This window comes from Schistosoma mansoni, chromosome 6, assembly GCF_000237925.1.
Source record: "Schistosoma mansoni strain Puerto Rico chromosome 6, complete genome".
Lineage (NCBI taxonomy): Eukaryota > Metazoa > Platyhelminthes > Trematoda > Strigeidida > Schistosomatidae > Schistosoma > Schistosoma mansoni.
Window position 1 is genome coordinate 16199312 of NC_031500.1, and position 23802 is coordinate 16223113.

The 23802-nt window shown below is 33.8% G+C and overlaps 1 protein-coding gene across 1 annotated transcript in view; it reads right to left on the minus strand.

Moving 5' to 3' along the window:
- The window catches only part of Smp_131190 (putative diacylglycerol kinase, zeta, iota), a gene marked incomplete at both ends in the record, with an annotated part of 74094 nt that extends 50470 nt beyond the window's left edge, over positions 1-23624 (minus strand). The window contains 4 exons of the mRNA XM_018798414.1: positions 10519-10700; positions 19333-19403; positions 23344-23518; positions 23602-23624. Coding sequence (XP_018653358.1) covers positions 10519-10700; positions 19333-19403; positions 23344-23518; positions 23602-23624 — 451 coding nt within the window. The remainder of the gene's footprint in view (positions 1-10518; positions 10701-19332; positions 19404-23343; positions 23519-23601) is intronic.
- Between the last annotated feature and the right edge of the window lie 178 nt (positions 23625-23802).

Genomic DNA, 23802 nt, shown 5'->3' on the forward strand with positions numbered 1-23802 from the left:
GCCCAGGACAGAGTGGTTTATAGAATGCTAGTCGGCGGCCTATGCTCCATTGGGAGTGACAGGCGTAAGTAAGTAATTTTGAAAAATTGTAAATCTCGATGCTATTCCCAGCATCAGTTAAATATAGAACTATTGCACGGTTTAGAGCCATTAGATCTCTAAGCCTCAAATTATATGGAACGTCATCTGAGATACGAATATGTACAATTATTTGTGTAGTTCTAATGTATGTATCACAAACGTGAAAATTTACAAGCGTATTTTTTTGAATTGACCTAGTCTCCGACATAGAATACACTACATCGAGAATTGTAAGCAGATATGAAAAAAAGGATGAATAGTAACTGAAAACAACTGGAAAGAATTGGTCAAGACACAGTCGGATAGATAGTGCTTGTAGAAGGCTTATACTCCTCCACGAAGAGTAATAGGAGTTAGTAAGTAAGCAAGTAAGTAATTTTCTCGAATAATTAACCCCTTTAAAATTCACTTAGTATTGTTTGTTTGAATCTTCACATTGATGTTTTATGACTGCAACTGGTCAGTCTTTATAATTGGCATATAAGCATACTGTGCGTATTGCCTCGATATTGCCTTAATTCACAAGCATTCTAAGCAAAGATGGATAGTGGCTAACAGTGGAATCGAGGACGCGCATTTTTTCATATTTGAGACTCGTCAACTGGATGTACCAGCATCTCAGAGTTGATGTTCACTCTGGGACTCGAACCCAGTACCTTTCGCTTCAAACGCCATCGCGTTGCACAAGTAGGTGGCTATCAGGACTCAGTAGCTGAGTGGACAACGTCATGGCGTTCGAAGAGAATGGTACTGGGTTCGAGTCTCAGAGTGAACACCAACTTTGAGATGCCGGTACATCCAGCTGACGAGTCCCAAATAGAGCGGAACGCGCGTCCTGGATTCTTCTGCTAGCCACTATCCACCCATTAAAATTGTTCATATATATAGTTTTGCACAAATAAGAACATTTGGACTTATGAAAAAGTCACCATTATACATAAATTACATATAACTTAAAGATATACAACTTAATTATCAAATGATTGACATCTAATATAACCAATTAATATTTTCTTAATGTATATTTATTCATTAATAAGAATTTAAGTGAATTAAGTAACATTGAAGTGATTTAATGAATAGGACCAACAACAACGACAACAACAACAATCCATCAGTCAATCAATCAATCAATTATAATTTTAATTAGATAACTATTAATATTCATTTTTATATAATTTTAATTGACAATTAAAAGAATCATTAAAATAACTTTGCATTATCCATTAACAACAAAACTCATTATCAACCATTCATTTAACTAAGATTATTACTATTATGATGATGATGATTATTGAATGTTTTAAAGTTAATTGAAATGAAATGTTACTTCGTTTAAAATACAATAGTTGAAATCATGTGTCAATTGAAGCTAGAGTACTATGGAAAACCGGGAAGCAATGAACGGCCGTTTCGTCCTGTTGTGGGACTCCTCAGCAGTGCACACCCACGATCCGGTCTTGCAAGATGATTGGCTTTTTGTTGTATTGTTTGTTTTAATCTTCTCATTGACGATAAAGATTGAAATTGATCAGTTTCTTATTAGTATAAGTGCATCCAGTGCGGATTGTCTTGATATTGCCTTAATTCACTAGGAGATTTGGATGGTGGCTAGCAGTGAAATCTAGGATACGAGTTTCGTCCTATTTGGACAATTAATAAATTAAAATTTACTCCACTGCAAAAGCTAGCAGATATTTGATATCAGTAGCTAAATTGATATAATGATGATGTTTTAAGTGAACGGTAGTAGGTTCAAGTCCCAGAGTGTACACCAACTCTGGGATGCAGGCACATCCAGCCGACGAGTCCCAAATCGAACGAAGCCCGTTTCGTGGATTCCGTTGCTAACCACCATCATCTTTGCTAATGAAATTCAAACTTTTATGGTAATTAACTAACAGTTTACTTGGAAAAACATGCTATATACATGATAATCATTCTTCTATTATCATATTAAAATGCTTTATTTTCTTAGTTTCGTTCAGAATTCATTTTAAGTGTCTTAAATTCAAGCTTAATTAGGTCAAGAAATTGACACTAATTTTTAAGTCCCATTATGGTGTGGGTTACTGGTATGTTGATAATAGTATTATGGTGTGTGTGGGTTACTTATATCCACATAAGTAGTATATTACGATGGTCGAGCATTGAATGTATTTCAGTAGAAGATCGATAAGAAGAGAACGGGAATTAAAAAAAAACTACTGTTTCCTTTTTTGTTCATTCACTAATACTTAACTACATTTATGTGTAGACTGCTGTCCTATGAATAAATGAATTGAAGTGGTAGAATGATTCTTCGAAAAATGTAGGTTATATATTATGTTATGGTTACAAATATACTGGACGGTCATTTTCTAAGAAGCCATATTCCCAAACATTTTTATCTTGTAATTAAATACAATATGACTGACTGATCTTATGATTTGAAGTACTATTTTTTTTCCGACTGCCTCGAACTTCCTTTACATTATTCAAGTTAGCCAATATCAGACGTGAAGATTGGTGTTGAATAAGTAACAAATATTTGATCATTCGGTATTTTATGTAGCATTAGAACGTCTGATCTTTACTTAATTAACTAAGTGGTCTTACCGTGTACGTACAATCATTCAAACTAATCATTTTTATTTATTCGTTAGTAAGCTTTTCGCTATCACCCATTATACTTGCTGACTTTAATATCAAGTTTGAATTGTAATTATACTCACAAAACAGTTACCTACTTACTTACTAACTAGTTAACTGGCTTAGTAATATATATCAATAAAGAAAGACAGAACTCAAGACATAATGCATACTCTGTTATTACTTATTAGAATATTTAGAAAGTTTTTTTCTCATTTAAACTATGCACATATGTGAATATTCATATTCGATCTCAAAACACATTTTAAAGGTAAAATAATAAAATTAAATGCGGTGACCAGTGGTGTTCAACCACTCACTGAAGACAATGGGTTAACGGTTGCTCAGATTTCATGGATTGGTTGAAGTTAGACATTAATATCGTTGGATGCCGGCCAGCTCAGTGGTCTATCGGTTAAGTGTTCTGGCGCGAGACTGGTAGGTCCTGGGTTTGAATCCCGTGTGGCGCGATCGTGGATGCGCACTACTGAGGAGCCCCATAATAGAACGAAACGACCGTCCAGTGCTTTCAGGTCTTCCATGGTGGTCTAGCTTCAATCGACTCATGATTTCAACTATGTAAATGTCTATTTGTTTACGTTTGATGGGAAATATTGCTTGGCCTTACATTACAACATTAACAAGTAATAAAACGAGCCCAACTTTAATAAACTAATTACATAATTAACACTCAAAAAAGTAGAGAAAATAAAGGAAAAACTATAAAGAGAAAAGAATAATTGAATTGTGTAAACTCGATTTAATATTGTATTTAAGTAAAAGTTGATAGATTAAGGCTATAAAGTTATCCTGGTTTGTATCTATCAAGTATACATTTAACCATGTAAAACTTTCAATGTATAGTAAAGCACTGAAACTCACGTTATTCAAAAAGCATGATCAGAAAATTTATTACTATAGGGGGTTTGTGAAGTTTACTGACTTGTACAGTTTACATTATAAATTAATATTACTCCGAGAACCAATAAAAATCCAAGAAGCACTGACTAGTTGTTTCGTGCCAGGATTGAACATTGAACATCATGCCGAGAGGCTAATTTTTAATTCGTGAAATTGCCGTGACCGATGGAGCTCAAATATGTCAGGTCTAAGTTAATTATCAATAATGGCAGTTGACAATGGCCATTTAATACAGCTAATCGTTTAAATATTTATTCCATAGGATACCCACTCAATGATCGAAAGGTTAGGAGCTTAAAGAGAGACCTAAAGGTTCTCCCTTTGATCCTAGGAGGTCTGATGAATAAATGATTCTGGGGAATCCCATTAGAGAAGAAAACGTCTGTTTACTGCTTCTAGCTTCTCAATGGTATAGGTGGTGAGCTTAGATAACGGTTGACGATTGTTTATGCAAGAATAAAAAAAGTATACATTTAAACGTTGGATAGTTTGAACAAAAAGCAGATATTTCTGGTGCAGATGTGATATCTACAGTGATTAGCCACTTTAAGTTATCAAAAGTCATTTTTACCTTGTGCTAAGTAATGCTCGAATCCTATTGAATAAGCTCAATTATAGCCAGTAGTTTACATGACTCAGTACAAAAGTGTACATTATTTTGATGCGGAATAGCTGAAAGCGATTGACATGATATGTAGAACTTAGATTTCTTGTTCGTTAGAAATAGTCATCATTATATTTCTGTAATATCTAAAAAAAACTGAGTAGACATTGCATGATTTGAAATTTTTCGAAACAAGTTTCATGTTATTTGGTAGGTGATTGGTTAGTAGCAAAGAATGCAGATGACAAGATGTTGTCTATCTCTAAGTAACCCAACCTATACATGAGCTACATATAATTAATAGAGAGAGAGAGAGAGAGATCTCAATCAAATGATTAAAGCTGATAACAAGTACTTTGACGTTTGTTCGACTGAACGTTCAACTCCTAGTTCTTTTTTGAAGGATTATAATACATTAAATTAATTGGAGATGATTGTACTGAGAAAAGCCCTTCTTTTTTATCATAATCTTTTTCATTCAGACAATCATAACAAGCTTATATTTTTTAACATTTTCCCAGACATTATTGAAGTTAATTACAAAATTACGTCTGTTTTTGGTTATGATTTGGCGCCATTTTTGATTAATAGAGTTTTATAAAACGAATTGACTTAAAATAGTTTGGAAATATTTGAGTATATTTTTGTATTACCAATTTAAAATCTACCGGTAAAGACATTAACTAGTAGTTGAATTCATTAGTTATTTGAAGCTAGACCACCATGGAAAACCTGGAATTACTGAACGGTCGTCTCGTCCTAGTATGAGACTCATCAGCAGTGCACATCCACGGTTCTGCTTGCAGGATTCAAAACCCAGGACCTATCGGTTTCGCATGCGAACACTTTACCTCTTGGTTCGAATCTTGTGAGCGAGATCGCTGATGCTCACTATTGAGAAGTTCAATACTAGGACAAAACGACCGTTCAGTAAATCCAGGTTTTCCACGATGGTCTAGCTTTAATTGACTCATGAGTTCAAATATTAGATTACTATAATATCTGCAAAACCACTTTTTGATTAAAAGCACAAATGCTGAGAACACTTTATCTATCACGTATTTTTATGTGAATAAACGAACAAGCAAGTGGCTATCAGGACTCAGTGGCCGAGCGGATAACGTGATGGCGTTTGATGCGAAAGGTACTGGGTTCGAGTCTCAGAGTGAACATCAAATCTGAGATGCAGGTACTTCCAGCTAACAAGTCCTAAATAGGACGAAACGCGCGTCCTGGATTTTACTGCTAGTCACTATCCGTCTTTGCTCATAGTGCTTGTGAATTAATGTTATATTGAGGCAATACGCACAGTATGTACATATGGTCGATAAGAGACTGACCAGTTGCAGTCTTAAGCATCAATGGGAAGATTCAAACAAACAATAATTAGTTCCTCTTATGCATTTAAATAAGGTCAGAACAAATACTGATGCAGTAAAAACGGGTGTTTTTGCGATGAATGTTTCTTTGTAATGTACCAACTGAAGTTCGTCTATTTCTAATATCTAGGAAATGGAATTTACTTTCAACTTCATGTTCCATGGTAAATTCTATATCCTTGTGTTATTTATTAAACAAACTTAGTAGATTCATGGAGCGCTTGTGATTGTTGCAAACAAGAAAAGTGTCATCAATGTATCTACAGTAAAGCGTGGTACCATCGATTGCACGCTTAAGCTTCTTTTGTTCAGGGTTTCTCATAAATATGTCGGCCAGAATTGGACCCAGAGGGCTACCCATGGCTACTCCATCAATTTAACGGTAAAACACATTGTTGAATTTGAATCGTATGTTCTTTCTACACAGAAATAGGAGCTGTTTGAATTCATGGATTGGTAAAGGTAAAAGTTCAGAATATTCACATATAATCTCTTCCATTTTATCCAAGGGGATATTTGTGAAAAGCGATGAGACGTCAAATGAGACCATGAATTTATCAGAAGCATTTATATTATCACGTTTTTTGTACAAATTCGATACTATCTTTCAGACTATAGGGTGCTAATTTCTTGCATCAATATTTGTTCTGGCTTTATCATTGCGTTATCCACTTAGTTACTGTGAACGAAACGCTCTAGCCACTATCCATCTTTGCTTAGAATTTTCAAAGATAGTTAATTCTTTCTAAAAAGGAATTTCATTATCATCAGACATTTGTTTCATTTACTAATCAAACATAATTTATGTTTTCTCTTTCTCAGTATAATTTAACTGGTTAGCGTTTTTTTTAGCGAGTTAGTTTTCTACGGGATGAGGTCACTAACCCCATGTCGAACCCTCCTCTTTTATCCGGGCTTGGGACCGGTAGTAGCCCCTGGAGGAGCTATAGGTAGAATTCTTTTTCAGTACATACAACATTCATCGTATCTTTCCTTTATTATTATTTTTTTTTCTTGAAAAGAACCTCAGTTCACTCAGAAATTCCTCTTCTCTACAGTCTTTAAATATTATATTGATGTACTAAAAATGATCCTCGTAAAACGATCTTCCTGTCCTTTGATTTTTTTTAAAATATAAAAAAAATTATAATTTTTGTCTAAAGTTATACTTGATAAATTGTATCCAAGTATAAATTGAAATGAAAATCAATTTAGGAAACAAATTTTTTTGTTGTTGATTATTTTGGATGATAGAGTGTGATATTTCATGTGTATCCGTCATTAATTTTTAACAAAATTATAATTTCATTTAGTATTGTTTGTTTGAATCTTCCCATTGATGTGTTAGGACTGCAACTGGTCAGTCTCTTATTGGTATATGTACATACTGTGGGTATTTCCTCGATATAGCCTCAAATTAAACTTCACCCCATCGCACAAGCAGGTGGCTATCAGGACTCAGTGGCCGAGCGGATAACGTGATGGCGTTTGAAGTGAAAGATATTGGGTTCGGGTCCCAGAGTGAATATCAACTCTGAGATGCAGGTACATCCAGCTGACGAGTCCGAAATAGGACGAAACGCGCATCCTGGATTCCACTTCTAGCCACTATCCATCTTTGCTTAAAATTATAATTTGTTTCCGTTTATTGCTTATTTATAGACAATATAATTGGTTCATATTTAATGATTTAAATATTATTTGTCAGTTAATATGGTAGTTTACCCAGTCTTGGAAAATGCCTAATATGATATATTAAGGAGATATAACCTTAATATTGGTGGGTTTTTTTTTACATTTATGTTAAATGTTGAATAGAAGCTGAAATAAGTTCATAAGTTTAAGTGTCTTGTTATCAATGGAAAGCGTATCAAGCGAGTTGAATTTGAATAATTGGGATCACAATACCAGGGAGTGTTATGTCCTAGTGAAGAAATAAGTACGGGTAACTTCCGAGACCTATTAATGGACGATTATTCTATATATTTTCTTATGGTTTAAATATAGAGTAACTAGATTGTGTATATCTGTATTCATCTTATCATAAGCTTCATTTTGACCTATGGATTATTATTATACGATTTACTGTCCCTAAATTATACTCAGTCTATTGATTACCGTCTCCCACGCTCACAGCCACATTTGGCTTGATTTTGTACAAATATTATTTTCTATTTTATGGTGTGCCGCGGTCTGTCTGTTTGGTATATAAACCGAGTATGCTTGAAATAAATGATTCGCATAGCAGAAGCTGCAGTTGGTGTTTTTAGACTCAATTGGACGGGCTAGGCGGACAAGGGACCAATAAGGACGCTAGACTGCTCGTACTGGTCGAACGTCATTGACTTGGTACAGTGCTAAGACTAGACAAGTCGTATCCCGATTGGTGGATAAATCACGTGGTAAAATGACGGGCATAAAATCATAACAAATTGGATACGGCCTTCTTATTCTATAGTCATAACAAATGGGCAACGGCCTTTTATAAAGTCACAACAGGGATTATCACCAGACTACTGATTTATTTAGTTCTTAACAATTTATTGTTTAAACTTTAATATTGATTGAGCGATGAATATTCATCAAAGTGATATTCGCACAGTTCCTGAATCTTATCTAATTTTACTAATCGAATCCAGATGTGACCACTTGCATGAGTGACTTGACATATCGTAAACTATGTAAGATTCGATGCCAAGGTTGGACTTAATAGTTTTGAATAAATTAAGCATTGGGTAGAAAAATTGTATTTCTGAAGTTTCGTGACATGATGTAAACCACTTCTTGAGAGTAAATAAACAACTGAATCAACACAAGTTTAAACAGGGCAAAGGAAACAATGCGGAATATTTTTAGTACAATCGAAATCATAATAGAACTGAATATGTCAATGTCAAGTTATTCTTGGTCAAGGTGAGTTTGTATGACCTGTCACTGTATTAATTTGTGCGTCGAAATATGATTATGGAAAATGTAAGCACTTGTAGTGGGGTTGAAATTGAGTGTATGTGTGTAGATTGTAAAGAAAATAAATAGCGTCAAATGCGGTTGTTTGGGTAAACAGTTCAGATTGGATGAATATTCAAGTTTTATTTCCTATTAAGGGCAGAAGGATTTAGCATTATGTGGAACGCCTCGGCTACTCGCCTCTCTTCATGGTTGGAAAAGCCTTTATGAATTGTTTTGATATTTTTTTTTAATATCAATTCGGTAATTGCTGAAAATAGCATGTACAACTACTGTCAATTTATTCTGTAAATTTTCCAATTCTACAGGATTATTAGGTCTTTCAGTGTAACTTACATGTTCCTCGGCACTAGTCGAGATCTTTTGGGAAGACTCTCCGATGTTGTACGCGTCACAGTAGAAACAACTTAATATGTAGACACAAGTCTGTGTAGAAGTGAACGGGGTATTATCTTTTATTCTAACTAAAGCATTTCTTAGAGTGTTAGCTATTTTGTAGAAAGCTTTCACTTTGTACGTTTTCAATATCCGTTGTAATTGTTCTGTCGTACCTTGGTGTTAGTTCAGTTATTTATTTACTCTTAAGAGGTGGCTTACATCAGATCACGAGACGTCAGAAATACAATTTTTCTACTCATTGGAATATAACGAAAAATATATTTATTATCTCGTGTACTGTGTTGAAATGTTGGGTGACTGAATATAGTTGACGGAAAAACCCATCTCTAGCATTCACGCTAGCCGGTACTCGTGCGCAAGACTTATTAGCAATATTAGGGGAACTGACTACATGTGAGTTTTGTTGAAAAAAGTAAAAAAAAATCTCTAAAACTAACAGATAGTAAGAACATTTAGATAAGAGAATTAAACGAATGTTTATATCATGACATCAATATTGCTATTACTTTTGGTCATAGTACCACTTTAAGTTGTCAAAACTGATATATCAAATCCCAAAAAATTACAGGTATTTCTTGATAATGCATGTTAACTAACATGGTACTTATTTCGATAGTTTTCTACCTTCCACTTTCGACCGCTCGATATTAATCAAACTCAAAAATAAGCCACTATTTGGATTAAATATAGAAAAAGTGGATAAAATTTGAATTCAATGAAGATAAATCGAACTACAAAGGATCTTTATAATTAACACTTATGTCTTCAAATAGCTTTTTTGGTCTATGAACACGTAGATATTTATAAAGCAAATCTTAGAAAAGATTGATCAAAATTTAGTTCTGAATAGTAAAGTCAGTCAGTCAGCTACAATGTAGGACCGGACACACATATGTCTCGGCCCAAGTTGTCATACCCCACTCATTAGCACAACAAGATAAACACCGGATTCATATATGTAGTTAACTTAGTGGTGGTAGTATATAAAAGATAGGTTGTATTTAAGGATGTAGTATAGGAAGGAAGAAAGTTATGAAGCAATTTTAATCTCAAGGTTTAAGGGAAGACAAAGAGTGTATACACCTACGCCATTGTGATCGATTCTGAGCCATGTCACACAAAGTTTCCAACCATTGGTTACGATAGTCACATGGACCCTAACCAAGTAGTCTGCATCTACCAACATGGCTCAGACAAGAAGTTAGTGACTTCAAGCACCGATGCCATGTTTTGCTTTGGCCGCCCCTGTAAACTATTTTTGAACATTGTAGTACACACCATACCACTTAAACAAACTAATTTCTATGTATATTCAGTAGTTTAAAAGAATAAGGCCTTGAAGTTTGAGGTTATAGGTACTAAACCCAAGTCTTACTGTGGATAGCAACATCGAGATGCAGATATTTCATGATGACAAAATAAGATAACCCATTCATCCAAGATTTTATTCATAACCATTATCAAAAAAATTCGATATAATGAAAATGTATTTTACCTAATATCATGATTTTATTAATTTCTGAAGAGAAAACATACCTCTTGATTCATGAAATTGTAATGCTGTTGCAGCATCTGCACCAAGAGAAAAATAATTGTTGAAAACTTTCAAAGGTAACACATCAGAAATTGGTCTATTTCTTGTGGAATCATCATCTTCATAGTCGGTTAGTTGTTGAGTTGTTTGAAAATCTGTTCGTACTTCACTATTCACTTGCCATCTGTAATATAGAATATGTAAAATCGAAACGATTAAATAAATATATCTAGCTGAAGTATAACTGAAGTGATATTATGCTTAAAAATGTGGCAATAAAATGTATGCAAATTGGATTTGTGTGGAGTGTTATTATTATGATTATTATTTACGCCTGTTACTCTCAATGGAGCATAGGCCACCGATCAGCATTCTCCAACCCAATCTGTCCTCGGCCTTCCTTTCTAGTTCTATCCTATTTTTGTTCATTCTTCTCATGTCTGTCTTCATTTCTCGACGTAATGTGCTCGTCGGTCTTCCTCTTCTCCTTTGACCTTCAGGATTCCATATGAGGGCTTGCCTTGTGACACATTTGGGTACTTTCTTCAATGTGTGTCCTATCCACTTTCAGCGCTTCTTCCTAATCTCTCCCTCCGCTGAAATCTGGTTTGTTCACTCCCACAGTAGCTTTTTGCTGATAGTATCTGTCCAACGGATCCGAAGTGTTTTGCGTAGACAACTGTTAATAAACACCTGTATCTTCTGGATGATGGCTTTCGTAGTTCTCCACGTCTCCGACCCATACAGTAGAACCGTCTTGACATTTGTATTGAAAATTCTGATCTTGGTATTGGTTGATAATTGTTTTGAGTTCCAGATGTTCTTAAGTTGTAAATATGCTGCTCTTGTTGTATGGAGTGTATTATAGAATATTGTCATTATTGTAAACAATTTGTGAGTTATTTTGTGTTTAAATAATGTCTGCAAAACGGTCAATGTAAACTGACAAATGAGAACCATTTATAATCATATTTATCAGATGTATATAATAGTTAGTGATTCAACTAATCAGTAACAATAGAAAATCGTCTGGCCATACTATAAGTTATGGAAGTAACAATGAAATTAAAGATAGTAAGCCTTGGATTTTGGCTCAGTATTCATCCATCCATATGAATAAATAGTATTTTATCATTATAGCTGATGTCAGTTCATGATAAAAACCTTAACCGTAATTTTCAAACCCAACTTCTAACTCTTATTTCTAGTCTTCATACCTTACATCAATCTATAACCCTCTTTTAACCCTAGTAAATAGATCAGTTTCCTGAAGGTCAATTTAATGTCGCACAAAAGTCATCTATAAATTATAGTTTCATCCTTTTTCGTGTAGCAATTTCAACTGATAATGTTTTTGTCAGCCATTTATACACTTAAGCGTACAACTGGAACTTACTAAAAGACTGAAGAGACGAATAGAATAAAAGCTTATTTAATATATATATATATATATATATATATATATATGAAGAAACTCAGGTTCCAAGTTTAGTGTTAGTTGGCACTCGTCAGTAACCTATAGATTTACCAGTGAGTCAATAAATTAATTTTATTTAATTACAGGCTACAAAAATTACCGGATGTCAAACGATTTTGGAGTGAAACAAATTATTATCATAACTAATTATAGTAGTAGTATTATTATTATTTACTGGTTTATACAATATTCTGGTCATCATTTCTATTTTCGGTGTATGCTACTTAAGCTGATAGATAATAATTAGTATGTAGCATTAATCAGAATTTAAATGCCTGTTAGCAAAAGATTGAATTAGGAAGAGAACAGTAAAGGGTAACAGAGAACAACAGTAATGAAAGAATCATGAAACATGTAAAGGACAACTAAATGAAGAGTGATGTACAAATCATGTAGTTAATGTATGATTTTCATATTTTTGATGAAATCAAAAGTAATTGCTTTTATATATCAATTATTCGTTCACTACATTACGATTAGTAATAATAATAATAATAATAATAATAATGATTACGAATTTATTCAGTAATTATCATTATTATTATTATTATTACTATTATTATCAGAAGGGGTTTTGTGGAGATTTCAGTATTTTTCAAAGTTGAAATCATGAGTCAGTTGAAGCTAGACCATCATGGAAAACCTGGAAGCACTGGACGGCCGTTTCGTCCTGTTATGGGACTCCTCAACAGTGCGCATCCACGATCTCGCACTCGCGAGATTCGAACTCAGGACCCACCAGTCTCGAGCCAGACCACTGAGCCGGCATCCAACGGTGGTAATGTCTGGCTCTGGCTTGAGACTGGTAGTTCCTGGGTTCGAATCTCGCGAGTGCGGGATCATGGATGCACACTGCTGAGGAGTCCCACAATAGGACAAAACGGGTTTTCCATGGTGGTCTAGCTTCAATCGACTCATAATTTCAACTTTGAAAAATATTACTATTATTATTATTACTATTATTATTATTATTATTGAATTACAGCAATTATATTAATGATATAATGGGAAATGAAAAACACAAACGAACGGAACTACTTAAATAATGCATAGACTTATGATATAAAATGTAAATTCACTATAATGGATTATAAAATAAGCATGTTAAGATGAAGATGATAATAATAATAGTAGTAGACCATGTCAAAAAATATGCATAAATAACAGTAATTACTTATAATCAATGGAAAAAAGTAGTATAATTGAATATATATAGATGTATCAAATAAATGCTTTATTCAATATTAGTTGGAGAGAGAAAGTTAGTGAAGTGAACAAAGAATAGATGAAGGATTGTCATTGTCATAATTTACAAAATTATTAAAAACATATTCCGAAAAATATATATTTGCATTCAACAAATTGGTTATAGGCGGTAAAATATTTCCATACACATACACATACACAAAACTATATGGGTCTATATGGATTACTCCATAGAGAATTAGAAAGATCAAATATTTGTATTGGTAGGAATTTCATAAGGTCAATGAAAGATGTGAGAACTAGGAGAGTAGCTGAAATACCTTCAGATCATCTTCTACCTGGTGGTTACCAAGATGAAACTGAAGATAAAGAAGCACTGGCAACTGGACAAACAGAATTAAAAAGGTTCAATACAACCTTCCTTCGAGATACTAAAAAAAAAGACGAATTCAAGATAACTCTCAACAACAGGTTCCAAGCCTTACAGGATCTACTCAAAGAGGAAGAAACTACGATGGAGGATAGTTGAAAAGAGATCAAAGAAGCACTAACTTCAACGTGTCAGGAGATGCTGGAACGTAAAAAGCATCATCATGAGGAATCGATCCCCATCGAAACCCCGGAAAGGATTCAAGAAAGGAAAAACAAAAAAACAGCAATTAAAAACAGTCAAACCGGAACAGAGAAAGTCGAGACTCAATCTGAATATACAGAAGCTAACAGGCAAGTGAAAATGTGCGTTAGAGCTAACAAGCAAGATTATGTGGTAAAACTGGCAACGAGAAAAAAATATGAAACAACTGTATGACATAACGAAGAAACTACCAGGGAAATATTGTAAAGCAGAGAGACAAGCCAAGAACAAAGAAGGATAGATGTCACTCCACCAAAGATCGAAGAAATCGAGATGGCCAGTCATCAGACAGATCAAGAGTTAGAATTAAACAATAAACGTCTCAAAGTCTACATTTTACAAAATGTCCTATTGCATAACTTTGTGGTATTACCCTCGGAAATATTTTAATCGATTAATTATTATAGATGTTTAAGCTAATAAAAACTTTTTAATGTCTTGATGACATATTGTCAAAAAGCTGACCAACATAACACTAGACTTCATGCCGATTGACAATCATCAGCGAGAAATTCTGGCAACCTAAATTCAAATGATATTATTAGCAACAATAAATCTCACACCAATCACAGTGAAATCTAAAACGTTAACAATAAGTTATCCCAGTACAGTTTACTATTACTGATAATTAATAAGAATTACATTTTCTCCTTTTTTCTAACTGATAAGGTACATCAAATAAATTCCAAGATCTAATTTATAAAACATTATTATCTAAATATTGTATTGCCTTAAGTTGTTATAACATTGTAACTCCATACGTAGAATCTGATTAACATTGAACTCTACAACATATTCTAGTATTTAACTATTCACTAAACTTAAATTTTTTTTTCGGTTTTTTTTCTTTTATCAGATCTCAGGTGAAAAAAAACAAACAAACTGATTTTTAATTTTACCAGTTGAATTCATGAACCAATCAAAGCTAGACCACCATGGATAACCTGGAAGCACTGAATGACTGTTTCGTCTTATTGTTGGACTCCTCAGCAGTGCGTATTACTATAATATTCACAAAAACCCCTTCTGATTTTTAAGTTTTGCATAATTTATGCAAAAAATAAGAGAGAAAAAAATCAATCAAATTACTTTTTTTAATTTTTTTTATTATTTGATTTAATTTTTCACATCAATGATTTCCCCCCTCCCTTTTATATATATAATATATATATACTTTTTCATGTTAAATAAGTATTTCCCCTTTTTTATTGGTACCATAGAAAAAAAGGAAACTAATGCATAAGTTTGAACAGATTGCATGCAACCATAAATTTTTAGAAAAAAAAAAGTAATTTCTATACAAACATAAAAGTAGTTTATGATTTATTTTTTTATATTTTTTTTCTTGACTATAATCATTCATTAAACTACAAAGTATTATAAAGCGACAAAAGAATTTTTTTTTTCGAAAAATTTATGTTAATTTTTCGAGGGAACATTTTTTAGTTGTTGTGCTTTTTTCTATTTGATAAAACCTTATTTTCCCCCACCCCCACCCTTTTCCGCCCAAAAAAAATTGGAAAAAAAAATTCAACAAAATTTTTATACTGTTTAACCAACATCAAAAGTATTTATTTTATGGTAATGAGACAATTTAATAATAAAGTCGGTACTGAGATACGTTTGATAAAATGTATAAGATAGTTTATTGAGGGTAGAATATCAAATCAGTGGACTATGTACTTAAACTGGTTGCATAAAAGATAAATTAAGGCTGAAATCAGTACAGAGACGATTTACACATCGTATTCTTGGAACTGATTGTACCTTGATTCATAATTCCAGATTTAATAAACTTGGGCTCGACCATTTATGGAAGAGGAGACTCAAACTAAATCTTATCTTCTTCAAAATACTTAATAAACTATTCTTTACATCCAACCAAGCAATTCAATAAGCAGAAACTTCAAATTACGACATTCGTAACTGTTTGTCACTAGCGAAACAAATACATTCTAAATCATCTCTCTATACGAACTACTTTACCTGTAAGTTTTCTAGACTCTGGAATAATCTACAACAATCTATCCGTACGATAAAATCTCTCCCATCGTTTGTTCGCTGCATTGATGCATACTGGTCCTCTGAAAATGAATTAAATGTTCTAGCGCCCTTAAGTGCATCTTACTCCACAAGTGAGATTATATGAACTTTAAATGTCTTAACTTGTGAAAATGATAATATCATTTATTGTGTTAACTTTAGTTTATAGCAGCTCACATACAATTGAGTTTGTTCATATCTAATTTGGCTAAGCCCTTTTGTTAACTTATTTAACAGACAGTCATTCGTACAGTAACAAACTATCTATACTATTGTACCTTTATTATGTACACTTGAGCATTGTTTACTGCCTACACATATATTCATTCTGCTAGCCTTACCATTGATTGCTTAATTGATTCGATGATTCATGCATTTTCATTTGTATATATATGTACATCTTAATCCTGTTCATTGACTTGCTTATTCACTGTACTCGCTTACTCGCTGACTCAATCAATCGATCTCTCGTTCGCTCATTCGACTCGCGCGCTCACTCTTTCATGCTTGCTTAACGTGCCTGTAATATTGGATATCTGTGTGTGGGTCAACAACAAACGCAATCAACACTTCGTATTCGCCTTCTGATTTATACACCGTTGGGGCGTTATCGAGTAACGGTTATCAGGACGAACAATATACGAAGTTTAGGAATAATATCGAAAATCGACCACCACAATTTCAACACACAGTTTTTTAAATAGTTCATTTCAAAACTTAGTGACTTACTTTAATTACGCCTGTTACCCCTCGTCGAGGAGCATAGGCCGCTCACCAGTTTAGTGAGTTTATATATAATTCTTTTTAAGTAAACTGGTGTCTTATTACCTTTATACTTGTTTAATTTAGCATCTATCCTAGGTTGTGTAGAAAGTTTATGCATAAAATGGTAAAGTATGTTCATCAACCTTATTTAGAACGATGTATACATTCTACTTAAACCGTTTGGTTTATAAGTAGCCCTGTGCCTGATCTTTAATGAATAATTTTTTTAATGATTTTAAGTTTTGTAAAATAAAAAGATATATAGAGAACGTTATACTTGCCATAGCAACATTAAGATACTACATTATAGTTAAAATGGTATTTACATACTTATAAAGAATATTAGAAGAAATAGTTCCTTTCTCTATAAGCTTATACAATATCGTTCATGTAACATAACAAGCAGAGTGCAAAATGAAAAATCAATGTTTCCTCTGGGGTGACTGAAGGTAAACGACAAGAAATTCTGAAACTAGATCTCACACAAGTCAGTACTCATTCTCAAAGTGTATCCCTGGTCTCGAAAGGATCGATGAATTATATCGGATTATAACATGCATCACATAGATTCAGAGTCAGAAACGTTACCACGGAACTATTCTGACCTCAATTACCCACCTGTTGAACTGATATATTGATAATTGATTAAACACTGAGAAATGACTAATGTCATGTTTATCTGGTTCTTAAACCAGTGGTCACAATGCAATTTGATCGAACGAACTCAACTAACACTAAAAACTAGACGAACATAATATTGGTCTGTACCCAATAATCAATCAATTGTATTTTCAAAAATGTAGTTTAACAATATAAAAGATAGATTGATGAGTATTGGTGTCCCAGCAGTTTAGGGTTGGTCAAGCGTTATCTGGTGCAGCCTACTGGCTTCTCTGAAAATGATTTTCGTTTTTTAAGACTCACAAACCTACCGCTTGAATGTGATTTCTTGGACAAATTGTTATCACTGAGGTCTTAACTCGCTGGCGTCATATCAGGGACAAGTATGGTGTACAGGTAACACATACGCTTTTATTGATGTATCCAATATCATCCACACAGGTATATTAATTCAACTGGGAGAGTAGGTGGCCACTACTTCCTTTGCTAATAACCGCATCTCACGTATCACATGAGCATCACCGGCAATACAACTTTCACCCTTGCACTTCATGATACACACAAAAGCACAAGCACTCACAGGGTTAGCTGTTGGTCACCTCCCCCTAGTATTTGATGCCATATCAATCTTTGTTATGTCTTCCACCTGTTGGCTTAGACCGCTGATTCTACTGGACATAGGGCAGACATTCCCAGTTTACGTTCCTTTTGCGAACCCTACAAGTACCCTTTCCATATACCTGCATACACACCTACACAAGCTGAGACTCATGCAATTCATACACATAAGCATACATATTGAACAGCCCGCAAGATTTAAAAGCCTCGAGGTTTACACAACAAATAATCCATTTTCGGCATAGGAGAGGTGGATTAGTGCGATCTCCGTTGACTACCCAGATTAAATAGCAGGGTTTCTCCCAGTAACCCCTAGCGCCACATGGAGGCTTTTGGTTTCATTTTGCTGTCAGTGAGTTTTAGTGAATGTTTCCAAATCCTATACTGGTTTTTGTAGTAGACTTACACCATCTATGATACCTCTGAAGCAATAAACAACTGTTTCATCCTAGTTTAAAACTTATCAACATTAAATACTCACTAATCCACTATAATCTGTTGATGAAACACTGAACCACTCTAAATAATCAATTTCAAATTAATTAATAAAAATCCACTTAAATATCAATCTTATGACAGGTAATATTGCTATTTCGCACAATGTTGTATGACAATCAAGCTTAACTATACCTCTTGTACGAAATGGAAATGTTAACTGCTGTACGATTGATATTTCAGTGGCCTTTTAATAATTAAGTTTAATGGATAGCTTCAACATCATGCTAAATGAGTGTTGAAAACATGCACACGCAGATTGAAATTAGTTTTTAGGATATTTAATTACATGCTTTCGAACTTTATGAGCATTTGATCAACTGTACGCATTGTGAGAAACTTTCTCAATTCAGCCAGTCAGTCAGCTACAACGTAAGACTAGACACTTATATGCATCAAACCAAGTTGCCGTACTTCATTAGTACAACAAGATGAACAAATCATAGAAGCAGTTACTCTAATATTATGATCACATATAAGGATATGATACAGTGAGAAAGAATTGGTTTTATAATAAGAAAGGTATAAAGTAATTTTAATCTAACGGTTAAGCGGAAGACAAGACAAGCCCTCACATGGAATCCTCAAGGCTAAAGGAGAAGAAGAAGACGAAAGAACACATTACGCCGAGAAATAGAGACAGACATGAGAAGAATGAACAAAAACTGGATAGAACTAGAAAGGAAGGCCCAGGACAGAGTGGGTTGGAGAAAGCTGGTCGGCGGCTTATGCTCCATTGGAAGTAACAGGCCCTTATTCATTATTATTATTATATTTTTCGGTTAAGCGGAAGACAAACAATGTATACACCTGAATTTTCTTAATTAAAAAGTAGTATTGAAATATGTTAGTAGTAAATTCATCTGACTAGAAAAAAAACATGAATTCACTTGTATTGTAAAACTATTAATGAATACTAGTCACATTTAAGAGGAAAAGAATCTAACTAATACTTACCTATCCAACGCAATAACACGACCTTCATAAACGGAGTTTAATACTTTCGATACAGATTCATCAATATAACCCTGTAAAAAAAATAGTGATTAATTTTAGTTTTAAGGGTATCATTGAAATTTTCATGTCATATTTAATATTACTAGTATATACATATATTTAACAACGTAGAAAAGAAGGAAGCTCATTACCATTGGGTAGGTTTCTAATCTCCATGAGAACAACTTTAAGTGATGATCCTATCTTGATCGAGTGACTTTTGTTTACAAGTTGTTTCGTTATTCAACTTCTTATGCGTCCAATTCAGCTCATTATTATTAATGCCATTTTATGCTTTTTGATTCTCTGAGATAGAGAATACACCAAATGATTCGTACACATAGCTCGATAGCGCTAAGCAAATTGACAAGTCAAGAGATCTAAACTCATGTCAACCAAAATATGTCAACATAAACGCTTAGATGAAGAATGTTATTTTGTGTGTGTTGGGAATCCTTCTCACCAACATAAGCATAGGTCATTCACCTTATAAATCAATGTTCATGTAAATCAATTACATTAGTATCTTGGTTATTCATACCCCTTCTGATAATAGTCATATGTTCACTAGTGACTGGCCCCATGAGGTATTTCCTGGAGTTCTATTGAGAAGCAGTGACCAGGGGAGTTCAACCAGGTCTTTTGTGAGATATGAACTCACTGAAAACAATGGTGAATGTGTCACTCAATTTCGTGGATCAGTTGAAGTTAGACATTAACACCGTTAGGTACCGGCCGTCCCAGTAGTCTAGAGGTTAAGTGCTCGCGCGCAAGACTGAAAGGTCGTGGGTTCGAATTTCGCGAATCGGGATCGTGGATGCGTACTACTGAGAAGTCCCACAATAGGACGAAACGGTCGTCAAGTGCTTCCAGGTTTTCCATGGTGGACTAGCATCAATTGACTCATGATTTCAACTATAAAATTACTAAAATCTCCACAAAAACCCCTTATTCATACATTTGTAGATCTGAGCTTTATACTGCAGTGAACAAAAACACGAGTAGGGATAATCGAATGTATTCAAGCACAAAATTACAGAATATCTCACTACAATCTGACAACCATATAGTAAATAGTTATTTCAGCAAACTATCAATCAATTGTCTCCGATTATTATTGTTCATGCATTTTCATACCGATTGCGTCCCGTTCCCGTTTTCTCGTTATCTATCTTCTACTGAAATACATTCAATGCCTGACCATCGTAATATACTACTTATGTGGATATAAGTAACCCACTCACATCACAATACTATTATCAACATATCTATTTGCAATGAGTATTTCGTTTAAACAGTTTAATTCTTCCCCTATTATATTGAGACTATAAATCCATCAGATTAGTGTAGGGTAAGGTATAACTAACAAACTATTGACAGATATGACAACAACAACAACAACAACTTAGTGGTTAATAATTCTAAAGCACTGAAATAAATACCCATTTGTTTACATATTCATCAATACAGTAATTTAAAAGTAGTCAAAAATGTAACAGAAGGGGGGTTTTGTGGAGATTTAGTATTTTCATAGTTTAAAGCATCTAGCTTCAATTGACTCATGCTTTCAGCTATGAAAGATGCAACAAACTTATTTCAATCCACCCTTTTTTTAAATTTGTTATCATAGCAACAATTTGTTATTCATTAATGTCAAATCATTGTTAATCTACTATGAATAAAGCTGTCAAAACTAAAGACTTAATTTTTTTACGAGATTATTTTTAAAAAGGTAACTGCGAATCACTTTTGACAGCGTGACAGCAATGGATATAGATATATATGTATGTTTACATAATGATATAACCAAATTATTAAACGTCATTTAACAAGCTGATGCCATAGAAGTAACTAACTGAACACAGAAAAAAAAACAAATGATTTTTTTTGGTAGAAATTTAACCAATTCTCTTATGTAATTAGAAAGAATAGTTTGATAGAAATGGAATTCCAAGTATAGAGAAGTCATTATATATATGGAAATTATATTTGAAATCATTTCAACATTTCATCCAGTAAACTTCTCTGGACTTCTTCAAGGTACCTTGAGATTACTTCAAATGTACATATACACATATGATATCTTATGTAATGTTTCATTTTAGATTAAAACTATGGTTATTATTTTTGTTATACACCTCCAAATCACTATCTTATTTCAACATAGTGCACGCAGTGCCGAGCCACCTAGACTAGTGGCCACATTGCAACTTGATCGATAGCATTCCATCAGCACTAAGACGGACTGCACACGCATGACATTGATCGCCACCTAGTGATCAATCAATTGTGATTACATCTCAGTCCTACAGGAGGTCGGTCGCGGCCCGAATAGCTCAGTGGTAAAGTCTCTGCTTGTGAAGCAGGATGACACGGGATTGAATCTGTCAGGCACACCTTGCTGACGAGTGCCAAGTAGCATGAAACCCGGGTCCAGGGTTTCCTATCGACCACCTAAAACCACCATCTTATTTTTTATACACTATTTATTCTTTAGCTATAACATTAGTTTCCGAAAGAAAGAAAAATAAGAAACCAGATACAGTATCAAGTGAATTGGAAGATAAATGTTTTTATTTTAAAAAAAGCACAGATATTTTCTGTATGTTTATTTTGTGTAGTTCACTTAGATGATTTTAATCATACAAGGCATCACGTGAATAACAAAATATGAAATTTATCGTGTTTATTTTATGTACTAATCTGTTATATCCTAAGGTAGAATGAATGAATGGTATTATTTCATTTAAACACATAAATATTGGTACAGAGGGGCACTAGATATATATGCGCCACACAAATCTCATTTGATTTGTGTGAGGGCTGTGATACTGCCCGGATGCACAAACCGAAACAGGTGGTTTTCTTAGGAGGCCACATTCGGAGCCTTTGACCTAAAGGTCTGATCCAAAAGGCAACAGAGCATCGTAAGGAGATACAGTCCTATGGTAGCCGATGACCAACGATTGTTTCATACGCCATTTGTTCCTTCAGGATATTGGAGCCCATGTGCACGATTGGTTTGGAATCAAGGTTTTCCAACTCCCCTAGGTGAACTTTCTATGTTCACCAACTCGGTTGAAGCGCCGGACATTCGCTTTTCGTCCTCTCAGTTTCATAAACAACACCGCTGGTGTGATAAGGCAGCGAGTGGGACTTCTCTGGCAGAGGCTATATACGCGTGTCCATGTGAGAGCATTTCCAGAGAGAGTGCACTATCCCACACTCGGCCGTACCAGGAAATTCGGGGGCTGTTAGGGTCTATTTAAGGGCTGTTATTATACATATATATTCTTATTGTATAAAGAATAATTAACTAATTTGTTTTTATATTCATATTTCTTTTGTCATAGGCTTCCATTTGACCTATTGACTACTGTTATATGATATAATATTCTCACGTTATTCCAATTTATTAGTTAAAGTCTTTTACACTCACTGACACTTTTGGCTTGATCTTATATAATCGTTATTTTCTATTTACGGTATGATGAGGTCTGGTTTGTTTATATATAAACTAAGTATGTTTGAAATATATGATTCATATAGTGGAAGCTGAGGTTTGCGTTCTGGACTCAAACGGACAGGATTAGGCAACGAAAACCATTAAGGACTCAGAGTTGGCTCTAGGCTACTCATACAAGTTAATGCATCATCTGTTCGGCACAGTGTCAAGGACATATAAGTTGGTGTTCTAATTAACAAGGCATAAGAACACAACATAATCAGAAATAAAAGCAATTTTTTGACTTTGTTCGTCAGCAGTGAGACAAATTGGGATAACATTTCCACAGTTCATTTCATTTTATTTGATAAATATGTTAGTTATTTTAAAACGTCTCATCAGATTTAAACGGATTAGAACACATTAGCTTAGTAATAATGAAAGATAATTACCACTAATATGAGAACAGTGAATATATATGTATTACTATAGACATTAATCTATCCAATTTTGTAACGATCACTTACAGAGCCCCAATTTAATGCTCTAGCTAAATCATTCCCAGTACCTAATGGTAATACAGCAACTGGTGGTATTGTATTAAAATTCATTAAATCAATAGTAGAAAATATCCAACCAACTGTACCATCACCACCACACACGAGGATACGTAGATTTGGAACACGACTGAACAATTCCAAACTATAAAAAAATTAATCAAATCAAAGTAGATCTAATGAACTTGATAGAAGTAATATCATTCAAATATTCTAATGTATTATTACATTATCGATTTATAAATTTCCATCTAATGAAAAATGTAAGCCACATTTTTGAGTACAGAAAGTAAACAGTATACTATTTTCATATTACAAAACCAGATTCCTTTTTAAATCGAATCAAATTATATTGTTAAATATGAATGGAAAATATGTTAAAAGCAAAGATGGATAATGGTTAGCACTGGAATCCAGGATGCGCATTTC